Source organism: Manacus candei, unplaced genomic scaffold (genome assembly GCF_025592945.1).
Source record: "Manacus candei isolate 608988 ecotype Guabito, Panama unplaced genomic scaffold, ASM2559294v1 h1tg000015l, whole genome shotgun sequence".
NCBI lineage: Eukaryota > Metazoa > Chordata > Aves > Passeriformes > Pipridae > Manacus > Manacus candei.
In genome coordinates this window covers 20,901,963-20,918,560 of record NW_026138063.1, presented here as the reverse complement: position 1 = coordinate 20,918,560, position 16,598 = coordinate 20,901,963, and the positions used below count along the sequence as shown (strand labels likewise).

Genomic DNA, 16,598 nt, shown 5'->3' with positions numbered 1-16,598 from the left:
GAATTCATGCTAATGTAATGCAAATGAATGTGGTTTTGCACAGTATGAGCATTTCCTCTGAAACAGGTTTTGATTCCTTGAAAACGGCAAGTCCTGTCTGGTGGTGCCCGACGTAGCAAGAGCAGCATTTAGGACACCTAGAGGATAAAAGATGGAGAAAGCTCATCAACCTTTATAATGCTTATGGCAAAAATGAGTAAGGTTTTTTTGGTTGGTTGTATTTTAAAGTTTTTTGCTCAGATGCTTCCTTTTAGTTACTCGGTTTGATTCTGGTTCCACCAGCCACTATTTGTTTGCTATCTGGAACACAGTACTGGGAAATGGAGAAGGTTGTTAAGATTGCTGTCTCTAGGCAGCACACACAATAAACATCCAGCTCATTTTAATGGTTAATTAAAAAAACCCCCTCAAATAAACAAAGCCCTTCTCCTTCCCTTTGAAAACCTCAGAGGCGTGCAGCCACCTGGGTCCCTGAAATACAGCATTTATCAGGCAGCAGTGCTGGCTGATGAAGGCACAAAGGACTCACTGAAATAATTCCTGCTGAGCATATTCATGTATAGCATCTGAGAATCTACAAAAGCCACCACCAAAGACGGGGAGAAACAAGTCCTAATTTCTCAGCCAGTAATTTATCTGCAAACCTGGGACTAAGTCATTCATACGTTGCCCTCATTAAACATGCTCTAGATAAAAGTTGTCCTAATTTAAGCCGAAAAGACCAACCTGCAAAAAGATGACTTATGTGCACACCAACAAACTGCATACTCACCTACAAGCAACGAGGCCATACGTATCACAAGCAAATTGCCAGCTTAGCAACTGTGGTTGATGTGTGCAGAAACGCTGATTTTTTTTTTGTCTAGCGCTGATGCATCAAGTGTTACTAAGTGGGAAGTTCATAGAGCCACAAGGGATGAACCTACTGCTGGGAGTGAAGGCAGCACAGAGTATTAAAATTCATTTTTAAGCTAAGTCTGGATTATGCCTGTGGTGAGAGGATTAAAGAAGCAGCCCCATTTCAGCTGCAACATAACATGTTCAAAAGTCACACAGAGTTGCAGAGTATTTGTTTTCTGCTAATATTTAGTTGTACTCTTAGATTTCTTTGTGAGTCTAGACCCATGTCAGTGTATTGCTGAGACTTGTAGCTAGCCCACAGCTCTGAGAAGACAGAAGTTTAAAAGCCCTTGAAACCTCCCAGTTCCAGGATGTGTTTCTCAAATACTATGAATCATATCATCTTCAACTCCTTTGCCACGCAATTTTCTTAGGAGGTTTACCCAAAATTTGTGATTTGAAAAAAAAAAAAGATAAAAAAGCAGAACCCAAACAATTTTCTTCCTGTCTCATCTAAAACTGAAAGTTTTTTCTTCTCCAAGTCCTGTGGTATAAATGCTGGTGCTACTTTTTCTGCAGAAAGACAAAATTACTTCCAAACCTGGGCTGCAATTTGAAAAATGTCACTTAGAGCTGCTTTTTTTTTTTTTTTCTCCTGTATTTTTCTGAAAAGGGTTGCAGTGTGGAAGGCAAAAGGGCAGTCCACAAGTCAGAAGAGAGGCTGTCAGCACTAGCAAATGAGTTTCACACTTTATCCAGAGAGTTTGAGCTCATTCATGTGAAGTGTCCACATGACACACGCAGATGAGCCCTTGCTTAAGGTTTTATTCTTCTGCTGGTTTTGTTGCTTGGAGATAAAATTACAGTGTATGAGACTATCACATTGTCATCAAACAGGTATTAGGTTTTTCTCAGTACATTACATCATTTTATATAACACCAAACATCCACATTTCCAAAAGGTGTACATTGCACACTCCTCCCAGAGCAGGGGAAGAGCTTCAGGAAAAAGTAATTGATAGGAAAGCCTTGAAAACTCATTTAAAGAAAAATGTGTTTTGGTTACCAAGTGACATAGAAGGCACTACTTTAGTGCTCCATATACCTCACTTTTCTCACAGATAAACATTTGTTTGCCAACTTGCATTAATGACTCACACACCTGAACTGTCTAAAACTGGCACTTGCCCTTTAAATAGTTAAACAGCTGCATGTGTGTAAGTAGCTGTATCTTTCAGAAGCCTCTGAATGCTGAACTACTGATCTCCAGTATGCAAATGGAGCAGAAACTGGGGCAAGAAACACTATTTTTATTACAAGCTCTCCTACAAATTTCCACCCTGCCATCTCCCCTCCAGCTCAAGGAATAACTGGAAATCTGGAGGTAGCTGCCACAACCTCATAAAAGCTCTCAGCTGAGTCACACCAGGTAAAGACCAGGCCAAAACCCCTGACTTCAGAGACAAACTGCTCCCCACCCTAATTTGACTAGTGGCTGGAAACAGCTGACGATTCAAATCTTTATGCTTTTCCCACCTTCTCTTGTCTGTATAAATAAGCACAGAGTGCTTTTTAAAACAGGAAAAAAAAAAAAGAAAAAAAAAAAGAGAAGAAAAGAAGGATGTGGTTGGTTATGTATGCCACTTAGAAGAATACTTGTAAGGCATGGTCTGTAAGTGAACGCTCTCGTGCTCTATAGAACAACCTGAACTGAAGAAATGCTGCTCTGCTTCCTGGGGTTCAGGTAGAGTAATTCATATTTTAACTATTAACTTTTATTTTTCCAATAATTTAATAGCAACATTGATTGTAGACGCTATTTTTAAGCTAGTTTGGTGATTATTACTTACAAAGTCAAACAATAAGATCAAACATCTAGTCTTGCTTTACTAAGCGAAGAAAGATTTCTACTTTAGTAATAAGTATAAATCTATTTTGTTGCAATCAAAATATTTAGAAAAAAAATGGCAAGAAATTATCCAACTACAGATGAAATATATGGCAGGTGTGGGATCTGCTGCTCATCATTGCACTGAGACATTTTATTCTTTTCTAGTACGTCCAACAAGAGAATAACTTATATCTAACATGAATAATATTCTAGAAAATAGATGTAAACAAGGGATGTTTTTGCTAATGAAGCTTTCATGGGTAAGAATACTCTTAATCTGCCATCCCAAATCTGTGCTCCCATACAGATTTGTGTGAATCCCAGCTAGAGCAGATGAACTCAGATCCAAGCTACAAAGAGGAAACCATTAATGGATTCCGCTGTGCTGTAAAAAACCCAGTGAAGCTACTACTGTAAAACCTTGCTGTTCATTTCCTACGCCAGCACACCTTTCCTGCTCACTAAACCCCAAGCTCCTGCTATGGGTAAACCAAATTAACTTTTAACTAGTTCATAGGAAGTGGAAAATCCTCAGTAGGAGAAACTGAGAACAAATGGTGCAGCGATGACGCAGAGGCTGAACCAGCTAAGACACACTGTCTCAAGTACTGTTAATTACAGGTTCTTATGTCATCTTTTGGCTTTTAGAAGTTGACTAAAACAATCCTAAAGCCACAGCAGATTCCTTCAGAAAACTCGTGGAGGACAGGGAAATTTTCCCTGGAAGACTGAAAAAGAGCAAACATGGTACCTGTTTCTTAAGAAGGTGGAAATGGTGGATCACTAAACCTGGCTTTAATATTTGAAAAAAACGTTGGAATCACCCACCACAGAATCTGTTTGCAAGCACACAGAAGTGGTAAGTAAAAATCTGCACAGATTAATCTGAGAATGACTGAAATAGAAGTAATTTGACTTCCTCTGTGACAAACTGGCAGCACTGGGGGATGGGGTGTAGCAGGGGGAAGCAGGCTTCACACACTATCTCTAAAGAAATTCTCATAGGCAGACAAAGGAAACATGATCTGTATGAAACCTCTGTATGATTAGTGAGTACCCACTGAGATACTAATCAGTGTCTACCATACAGGAAAGATGTCTCTGGTACAGTTCAGTATCTTTCAGGATGAGTATCAGTATTTTTATTAATAATTTGGATAACACAGTGAGGATGATGCTTATTAAATGACTGCAAGGTTATTTGTCAATGGAAACGAAACTCCAAATAACTTTGAGCAAAAATATTACTCAGTCTGGTCTGATTGCAAACAGTTCCTTTGGATTACTCAAGATATGAAATTTGAATTTGAGAGGGCAAAATAATAAAAAACATTATGGTTTTGACAATCAGACACTCTATTAAAGTACTTGAAATTACCAGTTTAAAGGCTTGCTAACATTTTCTTTAAATCAATCATTTTCTGGAGTAACGCTATACGTACTTTGGTACTAATGAATTCAAAAGGAAAAGCACACTGTGAGCTGGAAATTTGATAAAAGTAGAACCAAATGCCAGACTTGAAGAGACACCATGCACAATTTTCTGATATATTCATTTTGTGGAAGTGACAAAACTTGTTAATCCAGCACTTTATGTACTGTTTAATGTAATCTGATTTTCCCCAGCTAGATGTGTGCTCTTGATCACAGGGCACCCATGCTCACACAACAGCACAATTTTCCCATGTCCCCTTACCTGTCCTGCCCTCCAGTGACAGCAGCACCTGCCTACAATAATCCCTGTACACATGGCACTGGTGCAGCTCCATGGTTACTGTAATTTTTCTCACCTGTCACGCACCACCAAACACGTGATTTTCTAAGTGACTGCCACGCATTGCTGGCTCAAAGGGACTGATTCCGCCTCATCTTGATGACCAAACTGATGTTTTCTTTCTGTTCTCATTTCTGACAGATAAATCCACTGATAACATCCAGATTTCCTTTTGCTGTTTCCTAAGTTCAACAGAGCTGTGACAGCCCAGCTCACGTGGCTCAGTCCAGCTCTCTGCAGGTGGCTGTTGTATCCAGCCCCTGACCAACAGCACCTCCTCACAGGTCACCCTCACTCCACAGTGGGCTCACTGGGGGAAACACAGTCAAGGAATAGCCTTGGTGAATTTGTGCATCCCCTTAGGAACCTCCATCCACTCTGTTTGTAGTCCTCATCAGCTTTCATGTAACCATTTCACCACCTGCTTAACAGCCCTTGTTCTAATCCCTCTTTTTTCAAGTGCTATTTAGTTGTTTCTAGTACTTTGCTGAAATGCAAGTGCCTAAAATCTTCAGCCTTTCCCTTATGTGAAAAAGCAGATACTTCATCAAAGAAGATAATGGTCTGGTAAGAACTGTCAGAGACTTATTTAGCAGTTTTCTTTAAAAATCTGTGTGAAGCTTAGACTCAACAGTTATAGAATTGCTTTAATCACATTTGACACTCTTTCCTTCAACAGATGGACTAGATTAATCCCTTTCCAGCTACACTGATAACTTACATACTTTATAACAGTTACTGAGTTGAACTTTCAGCATTATCTGCCTATTCTTTCTGTAGTCTGAGCTGGAAACAAACTGTTTCACTAATACGAGCATGTTAAGCCCTGAGTGCATTCTGTGTTCAGACACAGTAATTTCCATTGTCACTCACTGGTTCCCCCAGGTCATCCCACCTCTGACCTCCAGCACAAAAATCAGGATTCCTATGAAAAGTAGTGGTATTAGACTTGGCAAAATACAAGGCTATCTCCTCATTTAATGTTTAGCAGAACTACTTATTCCCCATCTCTCTATCTCTCTGTTTTGTCATTTATTTTTTTTTTTAGCCATGCAGACAAAAAAATCTTTCACCAATTGGTTTTTGGTTTCTCTGGCAAAGTTCAGCTCCATTTGGCATTGCTTAAGAGCTGCCTGTCACTTTTTGTCCTCCAAAGCACAGATTCTCCTCCTGATCAAATTATTCTTAAAACATCTTCACTTACTCCTAAAATTTTTTTTAACAACTTGATTGGCTGAGCTGGACTGGGAACTTTAACTACCAATTTTGTTCACCTTTATTAGGATTTTTTGTGATTTTGATTTAGAGAGGTTATAAAAAAGCACTTTAAAGGCTTAGTTTGTTAAAGCATTTGTATATTTTTAAGAACAGCAATAATACTTAATTCCACACAAATTATACTTTATTAAGAGCTGTAGTATGAAGATGTCATGCCTTGCATTTGCTAATCTTTGCTGGATTATCCTAGATAATCAGTTAAAATCTGAAGTACTTGCAAACCCCAAATTGAAACTGTGCTGAAAGTTAAACACAAGTGAGAAAACACTCTTACTCATTTTACACCTAGATAAAAGATCTGACCTTTAAAAATACTGCATTGGATATAAGCAGTATATGAAATTAAAATATCTTGTAAATGTGGGTGTAGTAAAAACACATCAGCAGAAACTACTGATGTAGGGAATCACTGATATAAGAGTAAAATCCCAGCTATCAGATTGACAGGCCTTAATATAGAAACATAATTTAATTAATCTCTGTGTAGCAAGAGAACCAAACATAAGTGTTTGGGAAGTTTCAACAAATGTACAAGTTACTAGAGAGAGATAGTACTCTAGAGTTTTTGAAAATGTATGTTTGAATGGGTCAGTCTCTTCAATATCTCAATGGGATTATATTACAGGGCGTGGTAGTGAGTGGACATTGACTACTTGCCATCGAGAATCAGACTCCTTTATAAGAGATCAAGCCACTCAAAATGGAAATAGAAAGCTCTGCGCTTGAAATGAGGTTTCGCTTTCCACAATAGCCAAAGGCTGACCAAGAGTGTAGCTCCAAACCAAAAAAGCCCAGAACTGTGTTTGAAAGTATCTTGATCTGGATTGTCAAGGCATTACCAGGAGCCTGACACATTTCCAACCTGCTCTCTCTGTCATTTTAGGGGAGAAATGACCAACAGCAGCAGGGAATGTGATTTTACAGCCGTCGACAGCTTAGCAAAGACTCTGCAGCTGGGGATTTCCATCCCCACCTTCATTCTTGGGCTGGTTCTCAATGCCCTGGCGCTCTCTGTGTTCTGCTGCTTTTGGAAGAAACAGACCAAAACCTCAGTTTACATGATCAATCTCGCGCTTGCAGATGTCCTGCTGCTTCTGTCGCTCCCACTGAAGTTGTACTACTCTGTTACAGAAGCACCTGGGCTCCTGTGCTCGTTCATACAGGCTCTTTACTTCGTCAACACGTATGTCAGCATCTTCATCATTGTCTGCATCACTGTTGACAGGTACATCTGCATAAGGCATCCCTTTGAAGGTCGAGCTAACCAATCCCCCAAGTGGGCTGTCTTGATTTGCTGTGTTGTCTGGGCAGTGGCTTGGATTTGCAGCAGCCCAATGTACGTGTTTCACAAGAAAGATCCTTTCACGTGCTTTCACAACATGTCAGAAAAGGCGTGGAGTGTCCCACTCATCGTTTCTGTGGAAATATTTGGATTTTTGATCCCACTTGCAGTGATGGTTTTCTGCTCTGCTCAAAACATCTGGATTCTTCTGAATCACAAAAGCCAAGCCAAAAAGAAGGTAGAAGGCAGTGGCTCCTTGCGAGTAATTATCGTCAACCTTGTGGTGTTTTTGGTGTGCTTCACACCCGTTCACCTGGCGATCTGCCTCCAGTGCCTGGTGAGACAGCACGTGATAGTGGACTGCAGCCTGAAACAAACCATCAGCCTCTTCATTCAAGTGTCTATGATATTTGCCAACCTGAACTGCTGCCTGGATGCCATCTTCTACTATTTTGCTGCAAAAGAATTTCGTGAGAAAACACACCTGAAAAAAGCTATTGAGGCATGTCGTGTCTTTAAGCCTTGTGCCATGTGATGGGACTGCCAGCAGTGGGAGAACCTTTTCCTTGGCTCCCCCTTGCCTCACAGGACACCGACAGCTTTATCCCTGACACTGCAGGAGGGTCACCATGGTCATGGCAGGGAGGGTGCCAGAGGGAGAAGGACAATGTTTTTCCAGTGAATGTGAACCCGTGCCATACTTTCCTTCCTTTTAAAGATGAAGAAGAAAACTACTGGAAAAAGGAACCAGCATTAGCAAAGTGACAGAGTGACACCAAAAGAAGCATTAGCCTTGACAGTATCTATTAAATGTGAAAGGCTTGCCAGAGGAAAACTACCCAGATCATGGGAATAGCACTTAAAATCAGGTTTGTCATAGCTACACCAGTTTTCCTTTTGCCAATGTGATCAGAAAGTTGTTGTCAGAGGCAAATACAGAAACAAGAATTCAAAACCTTCTTTCTAGTTTAGAAGGTATCTGGCAGTTAAAAGGCAATATCCAGCCAAAAGTCTGACTCTGCTCTTTCCTTCTGTACAGCCTACAGAAGGCCACTGTTGGAGCTCAGTCCTTTGGACAGCTTGGCCACCCTGGGATAACAGTGAATCCTCCCCCTGTAAGCATTATACACTGGTCAGGGCTGCTACGTGGGGCAGCAGCCCCTACTCTTCCATGGAGGACATGCTACCAGTGTGGAACCCCCATGGACTACATTTGGTACCAGCAACTCCTGAGCAAAAAACATTTATGATTACCTTTCCTGAGGAATCATCACAGTTTTCCCTTGCAATTTTAAAACTGGTTTTGCATGTGAAAAACCAAAAGGACCCCTTCAAATACGGCATTTAGTGAAAGACTGAATGTGATTAACTGTGTTTCTCCATCACTGTATTTCTATCAGACTTAACATAACATGTATATGAAATTCTTCTGCCTGTTTGCTCATTCTTTCTCGGGGAAGGGGAATTAAGAAGGCAAGCCCTGCTTCACAGAAAATTAGGGAGTGACTGATATTCTCCTCGCTTCCATCTGGAAGACTGGACCAGCTCTATCCAGCTCATTCCTTAGAGAAGTCCTTCTAGCCTATCCTGTACACTTCCCAAAACACTTCTGGGCATGCCTCCACCCTTCTCAGTCAGCACTTCTGGATTGTCACCACCACAGTGTCATTTGCCAGTTTGGTTCTGAATCTAATCTGAAGGTTTCCTTGTTACAATTTAAGCCTAGCTTTTCTTGTACCCTTATCTGGGCATTTTTCATGCTCTTAGCCAGAAACACTTTCACATCAAGAAATCAATTTCAGCTGTAAAAATGACCTAAGACTGCTGGTAATCCAATCTTCATTCTGGGGCAGATATTCCCTTTATTCAAAATGTGAAAAGAAATTACCTTCTGTCTGGAGCAAATTAAAAAGAAAGGGGGCCGGTTTTGAAAATACAATTTGCTGTCAGTTGATTTCCATAGAAGTGTTTGACTGTGCAAGTAGTCAGCTGCACATATCTAATGGTGGTCCCGATACATGAACATTTTAAAACTTTTTAGTGCTAAAACTATGACCACAGCTGAGGTGTACAAGGAGTTCAGAGGCAAAGAAAGGTTTTTATCATAATCTTTGCCATTATCCACGTAGCAGCAAGTGGAAAAGCTTTCCAAAACAGTAGGTTTTCTAAACATTATTTGTTACTGCCTTAATCACTCAGAAACTTACAGCCTTTTCAATATGAGTTAACTTTTCCTTTTCGCACTTTTCACATTAATTTGCATATGAAATATGTGTGAGAAAGAACATGATTTACTAAATAAACTGTATATATAAAGCGTATGATTTGAAAATACATTTTAATTTCCCAATTTGACATCAGTGTATTATTCCCCTCTACCTATTTCATGGCAAACTTTTGCCATTTTCTTCTTAAAACAGCTCTGAGATGAGGAAATACACTGGCTATCTAAAAATTACTTGGCAGAAGCAACTGTCACCCATCACACAAGGCTAGGATTATTAAGTCAGGACTAATGAAGCAGTACCTTTGACTTTCAACTCATTTATCACTAAGCACTTTAAAAAGATCATATTCTAATTTTCAGAGGAATAAGAGCACATATGCAGTAAGCAGAGAGGGAAAGTGTGCGAGGGCTCTCATATGCAGGGGCTGGGGAGAGGTTTGATTTGCCAGGACTAGGGAGACAACATTTGCTCCTGTCAGTGCTTAGTCAGGGGTAGAGTCACACCAAACTCAGGCAGGGAAAGAGTTCCACTTACAGAGAGAAATCAATGTGATTTTCTCAATGAAGGAAACAGGAGCCATTTTATGAAAGTCTTCGTTTGTCTAAATTTTGCCTGTTGTATATGCAAATGACAGCAGCCCCTCTAAGCATGCTTGAAATCTTTGAAGAAAAGAGAAGGAAGAAAGAGAGCCCAGGGGGTGGCTTTACAGGCTGCTACAATAGCCTGGGTTTTTACCACAAAAAGAAAGCAGGTCTTTTGAGCAAAAAGGTGTCACTTTCCATCCACTGATTTTCAAGATGCACTTACGTTTAAGTAAAACACTTAAATCCTGTATTTGACCTGCAGCTAAGAATATAGTTCTTTCTAAATCAGAATTTTACATACAGGCTCTTCTATGAAATTTCCTGTTAAGTCTGGAGAATCTCCAGTTGGTTGTACTTTTATACCTGAACAAAAGTAATAAAAATCCTCATGCAGCTTGAGAAGGTACAAAACAATGTTGTTGATGATTAAAGCTGAAAAGTATTTTACATTTTAAAACAACAAAAATTTTCCTGAGTCAATACACAGCTTTAGCACAACAGATGAAATTTCTTCTATCTTGATGTTATTCTTAATACAGAGAAAAATGATAAGAACCTGAACATGAATGCCTCACATGCCCAAATTTCCTTCCAGGACCTCAGTTATACTGTAAAGTCAAAGAAACACTATCTCAGTGGAAAAAAAAAATTTAAAAAAATCAAGCGCTATCCAAAACCACCCAAAGCTGTGTCTTTAAAAATTACATTTTCAGTTCTGCTCTCTTCTGTGAGTTGAACAAAACCACAATTGCACAATTAACCACAGACCTTAAAGAGCAGCTGTATTTAACCTTCAATTTTTCTGGACAAGGCTGTTTCAGGACACACAGGTGAGAATATTCACAAAAAGCAATTTTGTTTTTATCCAGTTAAACTCTTCCAACTGGGCCAAACCCCAGAGGTCTTTACAACATAGAAGAGGGCTGATTTTTCTTGAGAACATTTTTATCAATGGCAGATAACTCCATCAACATCCTACAATTAGCATTTGTTCAATAGTCAGTGTGATTTCCTAAGCTGTATTTTGTAGCCTCACGAAACAACTGAAAGACAGAAGAGCATAGAAAGTAGTTTGGCCAACCAGGAAAATAACATGAACTCAATTTAAAACAAACAAACAAAACCTAACAACACACAAAACCACACAGGATTTGTTCTCCAAACTCCCTTCCTGTCCCTTTGCCTGGTCAGTTATATCATCTTCCATTTCCCAATCCTGCTTGAGCACAGAACTTCTCCTAAGGGGCCACAGTGAGCACAGATGGGCATGTGCCCTGTAGAGTCAGTCCAACATCATTTCATTATGATTACATACATCAGCTAAAACACACAAAGCAGACAGCTTTCCACTCGGTTGAGAATGATTGACCACAAAGAAAGCCTGATAATTGTCACTGGCAGTTTGTCGTATCGGGTATTTTCCAGTGCTCAGAAATCTTCAAAGTGAGAAGAGCAGCCACCTCACTGCCTAAGGCAGCCTCCAGATCACAAAAAGCAGCTGAACGGGGCTGAAAGACTGAAACTTCAGAGTCTGATCTTCAGACAAATACCCTCCCAAACCTCGCAGCACTGTGTGCTGCTCTAAGTGATATTTCTTCTCCTCTACCTATTTCATGGTAAACTTTTGCCATTTTCTTCTTAAAACAGCTCTGAGATGAGGAAATACACTGGCTGCCTAAAAATTACTCAGCAGGAGCAACTGTTGGCTAGAAATCTATTTGCATTGGAATACCACTCCTAGGAACTGATTCCCACAAAATAGCACTATGTGATGGGCTTTTGAAGTTCAGTTACCTCACTGTTAGCTGGAAAACTCCAGAGAGATAAAACTTACCCCTTCAGCAAGGGTATGCCAAGTTCACACAAGCAATCTTCTGTTTATCTTTTTAACATCAGGCCAACACACAGACTAAAGCAAGTGTTAGCACTGAAGCACACTTGAACAGACTAAGAATAGTCATATTTATATAGTGCCTTTCATCTGAGGAAGTCAGAAGGAAAGTGAGAGATACGATCCCACACTGCACAGACAGACTGCTCTCCATCTAGTGATGGAAATAGAGGAAGTTAAAAGGTGAACCAGTAGCCAAGCAGCTGGTGTAGTTCAGGTCCTGCAAAGTGATTCTGTGTCCCTGGAGGGCCAAAATTTATTGCCTTTGGCCCTGTCAGAAATTTCACTTTAAAATATCTGCAAAATAAAAGAAATGCTGGCAACACTCACTGCAGCATATGACATGACTGAGGGATCACCAGAGCCAAGTTCATGCTGGAAACGTGGATTTTTAATTTACTTTTTCTTTAATCACTGAACTTTCTGCCTCACCAATAGGTCATAGAGATGGCACTACTTTCTCCAGCACCCATTGCTCCAAGGTGAGGACTCACACTCCCAGTAGTGAACTCAATACCCAAGTTCAACAGACCTGCAGTTGAGGGACACCAGGATGCCATCTACACTGCGTAATCTGTACCAACATATTTCACTGCAAAAACCCTCCCCCAGCATCTGGCACCTCTTCCACACCATGCCCAGCTGCTTTTGTACATGCTGCCTGTACAGAAGGTCACAGTGCTCACTCATTTAAAGCAGAAGAGGCAGCGCTGCGGGGAGGCAGGGCACACTTGCAGACCTCATGACAAATCTCAAAGCTTGCCCATGATGCAGGTGTTTTGAAGCACACACATCCTGCTATTTATCTTCTCATTCCAACCAAGACTGAATTTACCTAGTTCAGTGCATGGGTGAAGTCTTCTGGTAGTTCTGGAAACTGCAAACAGCATGGAAACAGCATGGACGTACATGATCATCACACCAAGATCACACTCCAACACCACTATTTTTCTTTTATAAAAATGCAACTATAAGTAAACACTGAGACATGTTTAAGTAAACATGAGACATTCCTGTTACAGAGAGCAGAGAAAGGCTGTAGGTTGTCTGCTCATATGAGCTATATACTAAAAAAAAATATATTTTATCTTTTGTGCAATGTGCTGAAATGAAACTAAGGTTTCATTCTGGCCTCCACAGCAGTGCCAGTGCTCAGTGTACCTTTCCAGTTTCCCAGAGGTCCTCTCAGCAGCTTTATTTCTAAGCTGCCTTTTACCACACTGTAAAGATGTCACACTGTCATTTGAGGGAAGCAGCTGCTTCCACCTCAAGCAAAGCACCATCCTGCAGTGTCAAATACAGAAACTAGTGAGGCTCCCTCAACACTCAATGAAGAGCTTTTGGCATCTCCAGCAAGCAATTCAATATTTTAACTTCTGACTTGCCCACCCCAAGGACAGCAGGGTGCTTGGACATCTGGGCTCTCAGATCATCTATCTGTGTACTTGCATATCTGTATCCTGCAGATGAAACCATACAGATGCTTATTAAGCATCTCTGCCATCCCAATCAACTCATTACTGAAAAAGATGCAGCCAATAATTATGCCAGAAGCTATATGAGCTCTGGAAAGGAGACCACATATGACTGCCCTTGTAGGTTAATAAGGGTTTACACAGCCATTATTATTTCTATTAAATCCACTAATTGCCTGATGTTACTGGAAAAAATGAAGATTGTGGTGTTTTTCTGATAGCTTTGATCTGTTTATTTACTAAGTTACCATGGTTCATCATCCCTTCACTCAAGTTTACATTGGCTGGGGAATTTTCCTCAGTATTTCTTAAAATCATACCAAAACATACATGTCATTTCTTTTAGGAGATCCTAATGCCTCCTGCTTGTACCTTTAACAGACAGAGCCTTATCTCTGCTCCTACACCAAAAGCAAGTAATTCCAATTCAGTGAAAGCAAGACTTGCTCTCAGTTCCTACTGCAATTGAAAAAATTGCTGAAACACCGTAAAGTCATCAAAATAACTACACTGAGTTCTTGCAAATCTCTGTCCCTCTTTTTCCTCTGCACTGTGTATTTTTAAGTGTGCCCAGCACATAACAGTTTCAGTAAAATCAGAGAACTCTGCATATCTCCAGTTCTCTCATTCTAAGGTACTGAGATCACACTGCAAAGCAGGGCCCTGTGACATGATTGTCTTGAAACCATAGGAAATCACTTGGCTGGTTAAAAATACCAAAATCTGAGCTGTGGTAAGTGTGAATTTTTTTAGGGGTTTTGTTGTTGTTTTTATTTGTTTTTAATGTAACAACAAGCTGTATGCTTAATAAAGACAGTAAAATTGTTACAAAAACTGTCACCTTCCAAGCTGTTTCTCTTTAGCCTTTAGAAGTAAAAACACAAAGATACCCTGAGAATTAAATCTTTCTCTTGAAAGTAGACACTATGATTTGTTTTGAGACACAAACTTCTCTAAATGACTCTAAGCCACATCTGCCCACTCTACATCGCAGGACCTTCTGTTCTTTCTCCTCTTTTGACTTCCAGTGCTGGAAATTCAGCCTGGGGGATTCAACCAGATCATCTCTTATTTATATATCCCTGTCAAACTAATTCTGTGCCGGCTAAAGTTTGTAAAAGTCCGTTTCCTTGGTGCTTTCTGGCAACACACAAACATAAGAAGGGACCAAAGTTGATACTACGACCAGAGCCTCGGCAGCAAGGATGTGAGAACAAGCAAAAGCTGCATTTCCACGCTCATGTTGGAACCCAAACCCCTGCTCTCTCTGGCACCATTATTCATTTAGAGCACAGCCTGGTGCTTTGAGTGTCATCACTCACAGATTTCAGCCCAGCTCAGTGGGAATTGCCTCTGTGTTGGCTCAGTACTGCAGACAGGAGAAAAAGAGAAGCGAAAATGTCCTACCTTCAAATACAAATATTCTGGTATCTCCTAACTGCACCAAGTACCAGGTCTATTATGTAAAAAAGGTGTTCAGGGTGATTTTTAGGACAGAATTCGCCACCACCACCTTCAGCCTGACTCCAGCAAATCAATCAGTGAGAATTCCCCGCTATGGAATGCTGACAAGATTTAATATATAACTTTTTAACAAAGAACATGCATCACACACAGTCTCCCATCTTGCCTCCAGCCTTGAAACACTCTTGGCCACACAAGCCATGGTTTGTTTTTTCTGTCACCAGTTGTTGTCTCTTACTTTCCACTGCACTCTTCCTACAGTTTGGCCCTTGTACAAATCAAGAGGTATCACCAGATAAAGCTTTCATCTTGTTTTCACTCAGTCCACCCACTGATGGAAACCTTTATCAATGCCAACATCAAATGTCTTTAAAAATCAATTAGAGTTCAGTGTGGCAGATTCCATTGCCAATCTCTGCCAACATCAGAGTTACATCCACACCAGGGACTCACCATTAGTCCAGTCTTCAGGTCTCTGCTTTTTCAGTCATCACTATAGAAGGAGCAGTCAGCTGTTCTCTCATTTCATTTGACTGGAAGGTGAAGAGAGCACACATGAGCTTCAGTGAGATCTGTAAATGCCTAAAGATCAGATACATTATCAGGAGACATCTCAGCTTTAAAGTAATTTCAGACTGTTGTAATTTCTGAAGTATTTTTAAAATAGTTGATTTTTCTTTTTTAAATGTGGGTGTTTACAGGGTTAGGCTTTTTGCTTTTTCTTACTCTAACTAGAACACAGGAACCAAACATCTAGCCCAAAGATGTACAATCACCTACCAATATCAGACGTGCCACTCAGCTTTTTTAACTAGCTGAACATGAAGTCACAGCCAAATTTTAGGCATCATCATTAAATAAGCAGGTTACTTCCTTTTGGGCAGGCTGTCAGTAGCAGTGTGGCTGCACCTGGGAGCACCAGTGGCCATATCCTTCCCCCAGGGTGCATCCTGCTGTGCCTGTGCCTGTGGAGCAGTGTGGGAGCCAGGCTAAGCCAGAGCCCCCCTGCCTGGGCAGGTCTGTAGGGACACAGCCAGGGCTGGGGCTCTGCCCAGCACTCAGGGCAGCAGCAGCAAAGAAGAAGGCTGGATGCAAGTGTCTCCCAACTCTGCCTTGTGTTGCTCCTCCACAGCAGCCTGATTTTGGGATACAGCTCGTCTCAGGCACCCAACGTCAAGTGCCATTTGAGGAAGAGGTTTTTAGATGAGGAAGAAGTCGCAGAGCCCCTTGGGCCATGACAGTGACACTCACAGCTGAGCTGTGATCCTTTCAAACATTCCCACGAGTGCATCACATAGAGGTCATGTCATCCCCGACTACCTCTGTGGCAAAAAACCTCTGTAACAGCAGGCTCTTATGAATCATAAGGTACTGACATTTTTTCAAGTTATTAAAGATTTCACCTCCTCTATTTCTGTGATGTGCTTCTATACTAACACAAGCAAGGCCTGGAGGGCAGCACTGAAGTTGGGGCATGTTGAAAGCTGTTCCCTAAAGGACAGAGTTCTTACCACACACTCACTGCATTGGCATGACCTGGAACACAGCTTCAAACTAATCCCTTCGCAAAGGTCAGTAAGTCAAAAAAATACATATATTGGAAAACAATATAAATAAACCACTGCCTGTTCCACATCACCACAGGCAGACAAGCCACCAACGCACACTTGTAGCGATCCAGAGCACTCTCAAGTCTCTCAGCAAGCCCAAATTCTGAGCTAGATATGTTCTTTGACAAAAATTTCTTTCATTTTTCAAGTGGCTGTACCATCTAGAGTACCAAATACATCACAATCCTCCTCCAGGTTCTAAGATAATAGCAATTACTCTAAATTTTAACATTCTGGGCGACACGTTTCTGTCCCTGAGCATGGTCTCAGCTGAAATGCAA

At 40.8% G+C, this 16,598-nt stretch overlaps 2 protein-coding genes across 2 annotated transcripts in view; both read left to right on the top strand.

The window, feature by feature from the left end:
- Window positions 1-16,598, top strand: part of LOC127468692 (transcription cofactor HES-6-like) — a 182,725-nt gene that overhangs the window by 43,390 nt on the left and 122,737 nt on the right. The window lies entirely within an intron of this gene.
- On the top strand, window positions 6,608-7,661 carry LOC127468690 (G-protein coupled receptor 55-like). Its single transcript, XM_051782090.1, has one exon. The coding sequence runs from the start codon at window positions 6,674-6,676 to the stop codon at window positions 7,598-7,600; it is 927 nt and encodes a 308-aa protein (XP_051638050.1). The 5' UTR covers window positions 6,608-6,673; the 3' UTR covers window positions 7,601-7,661.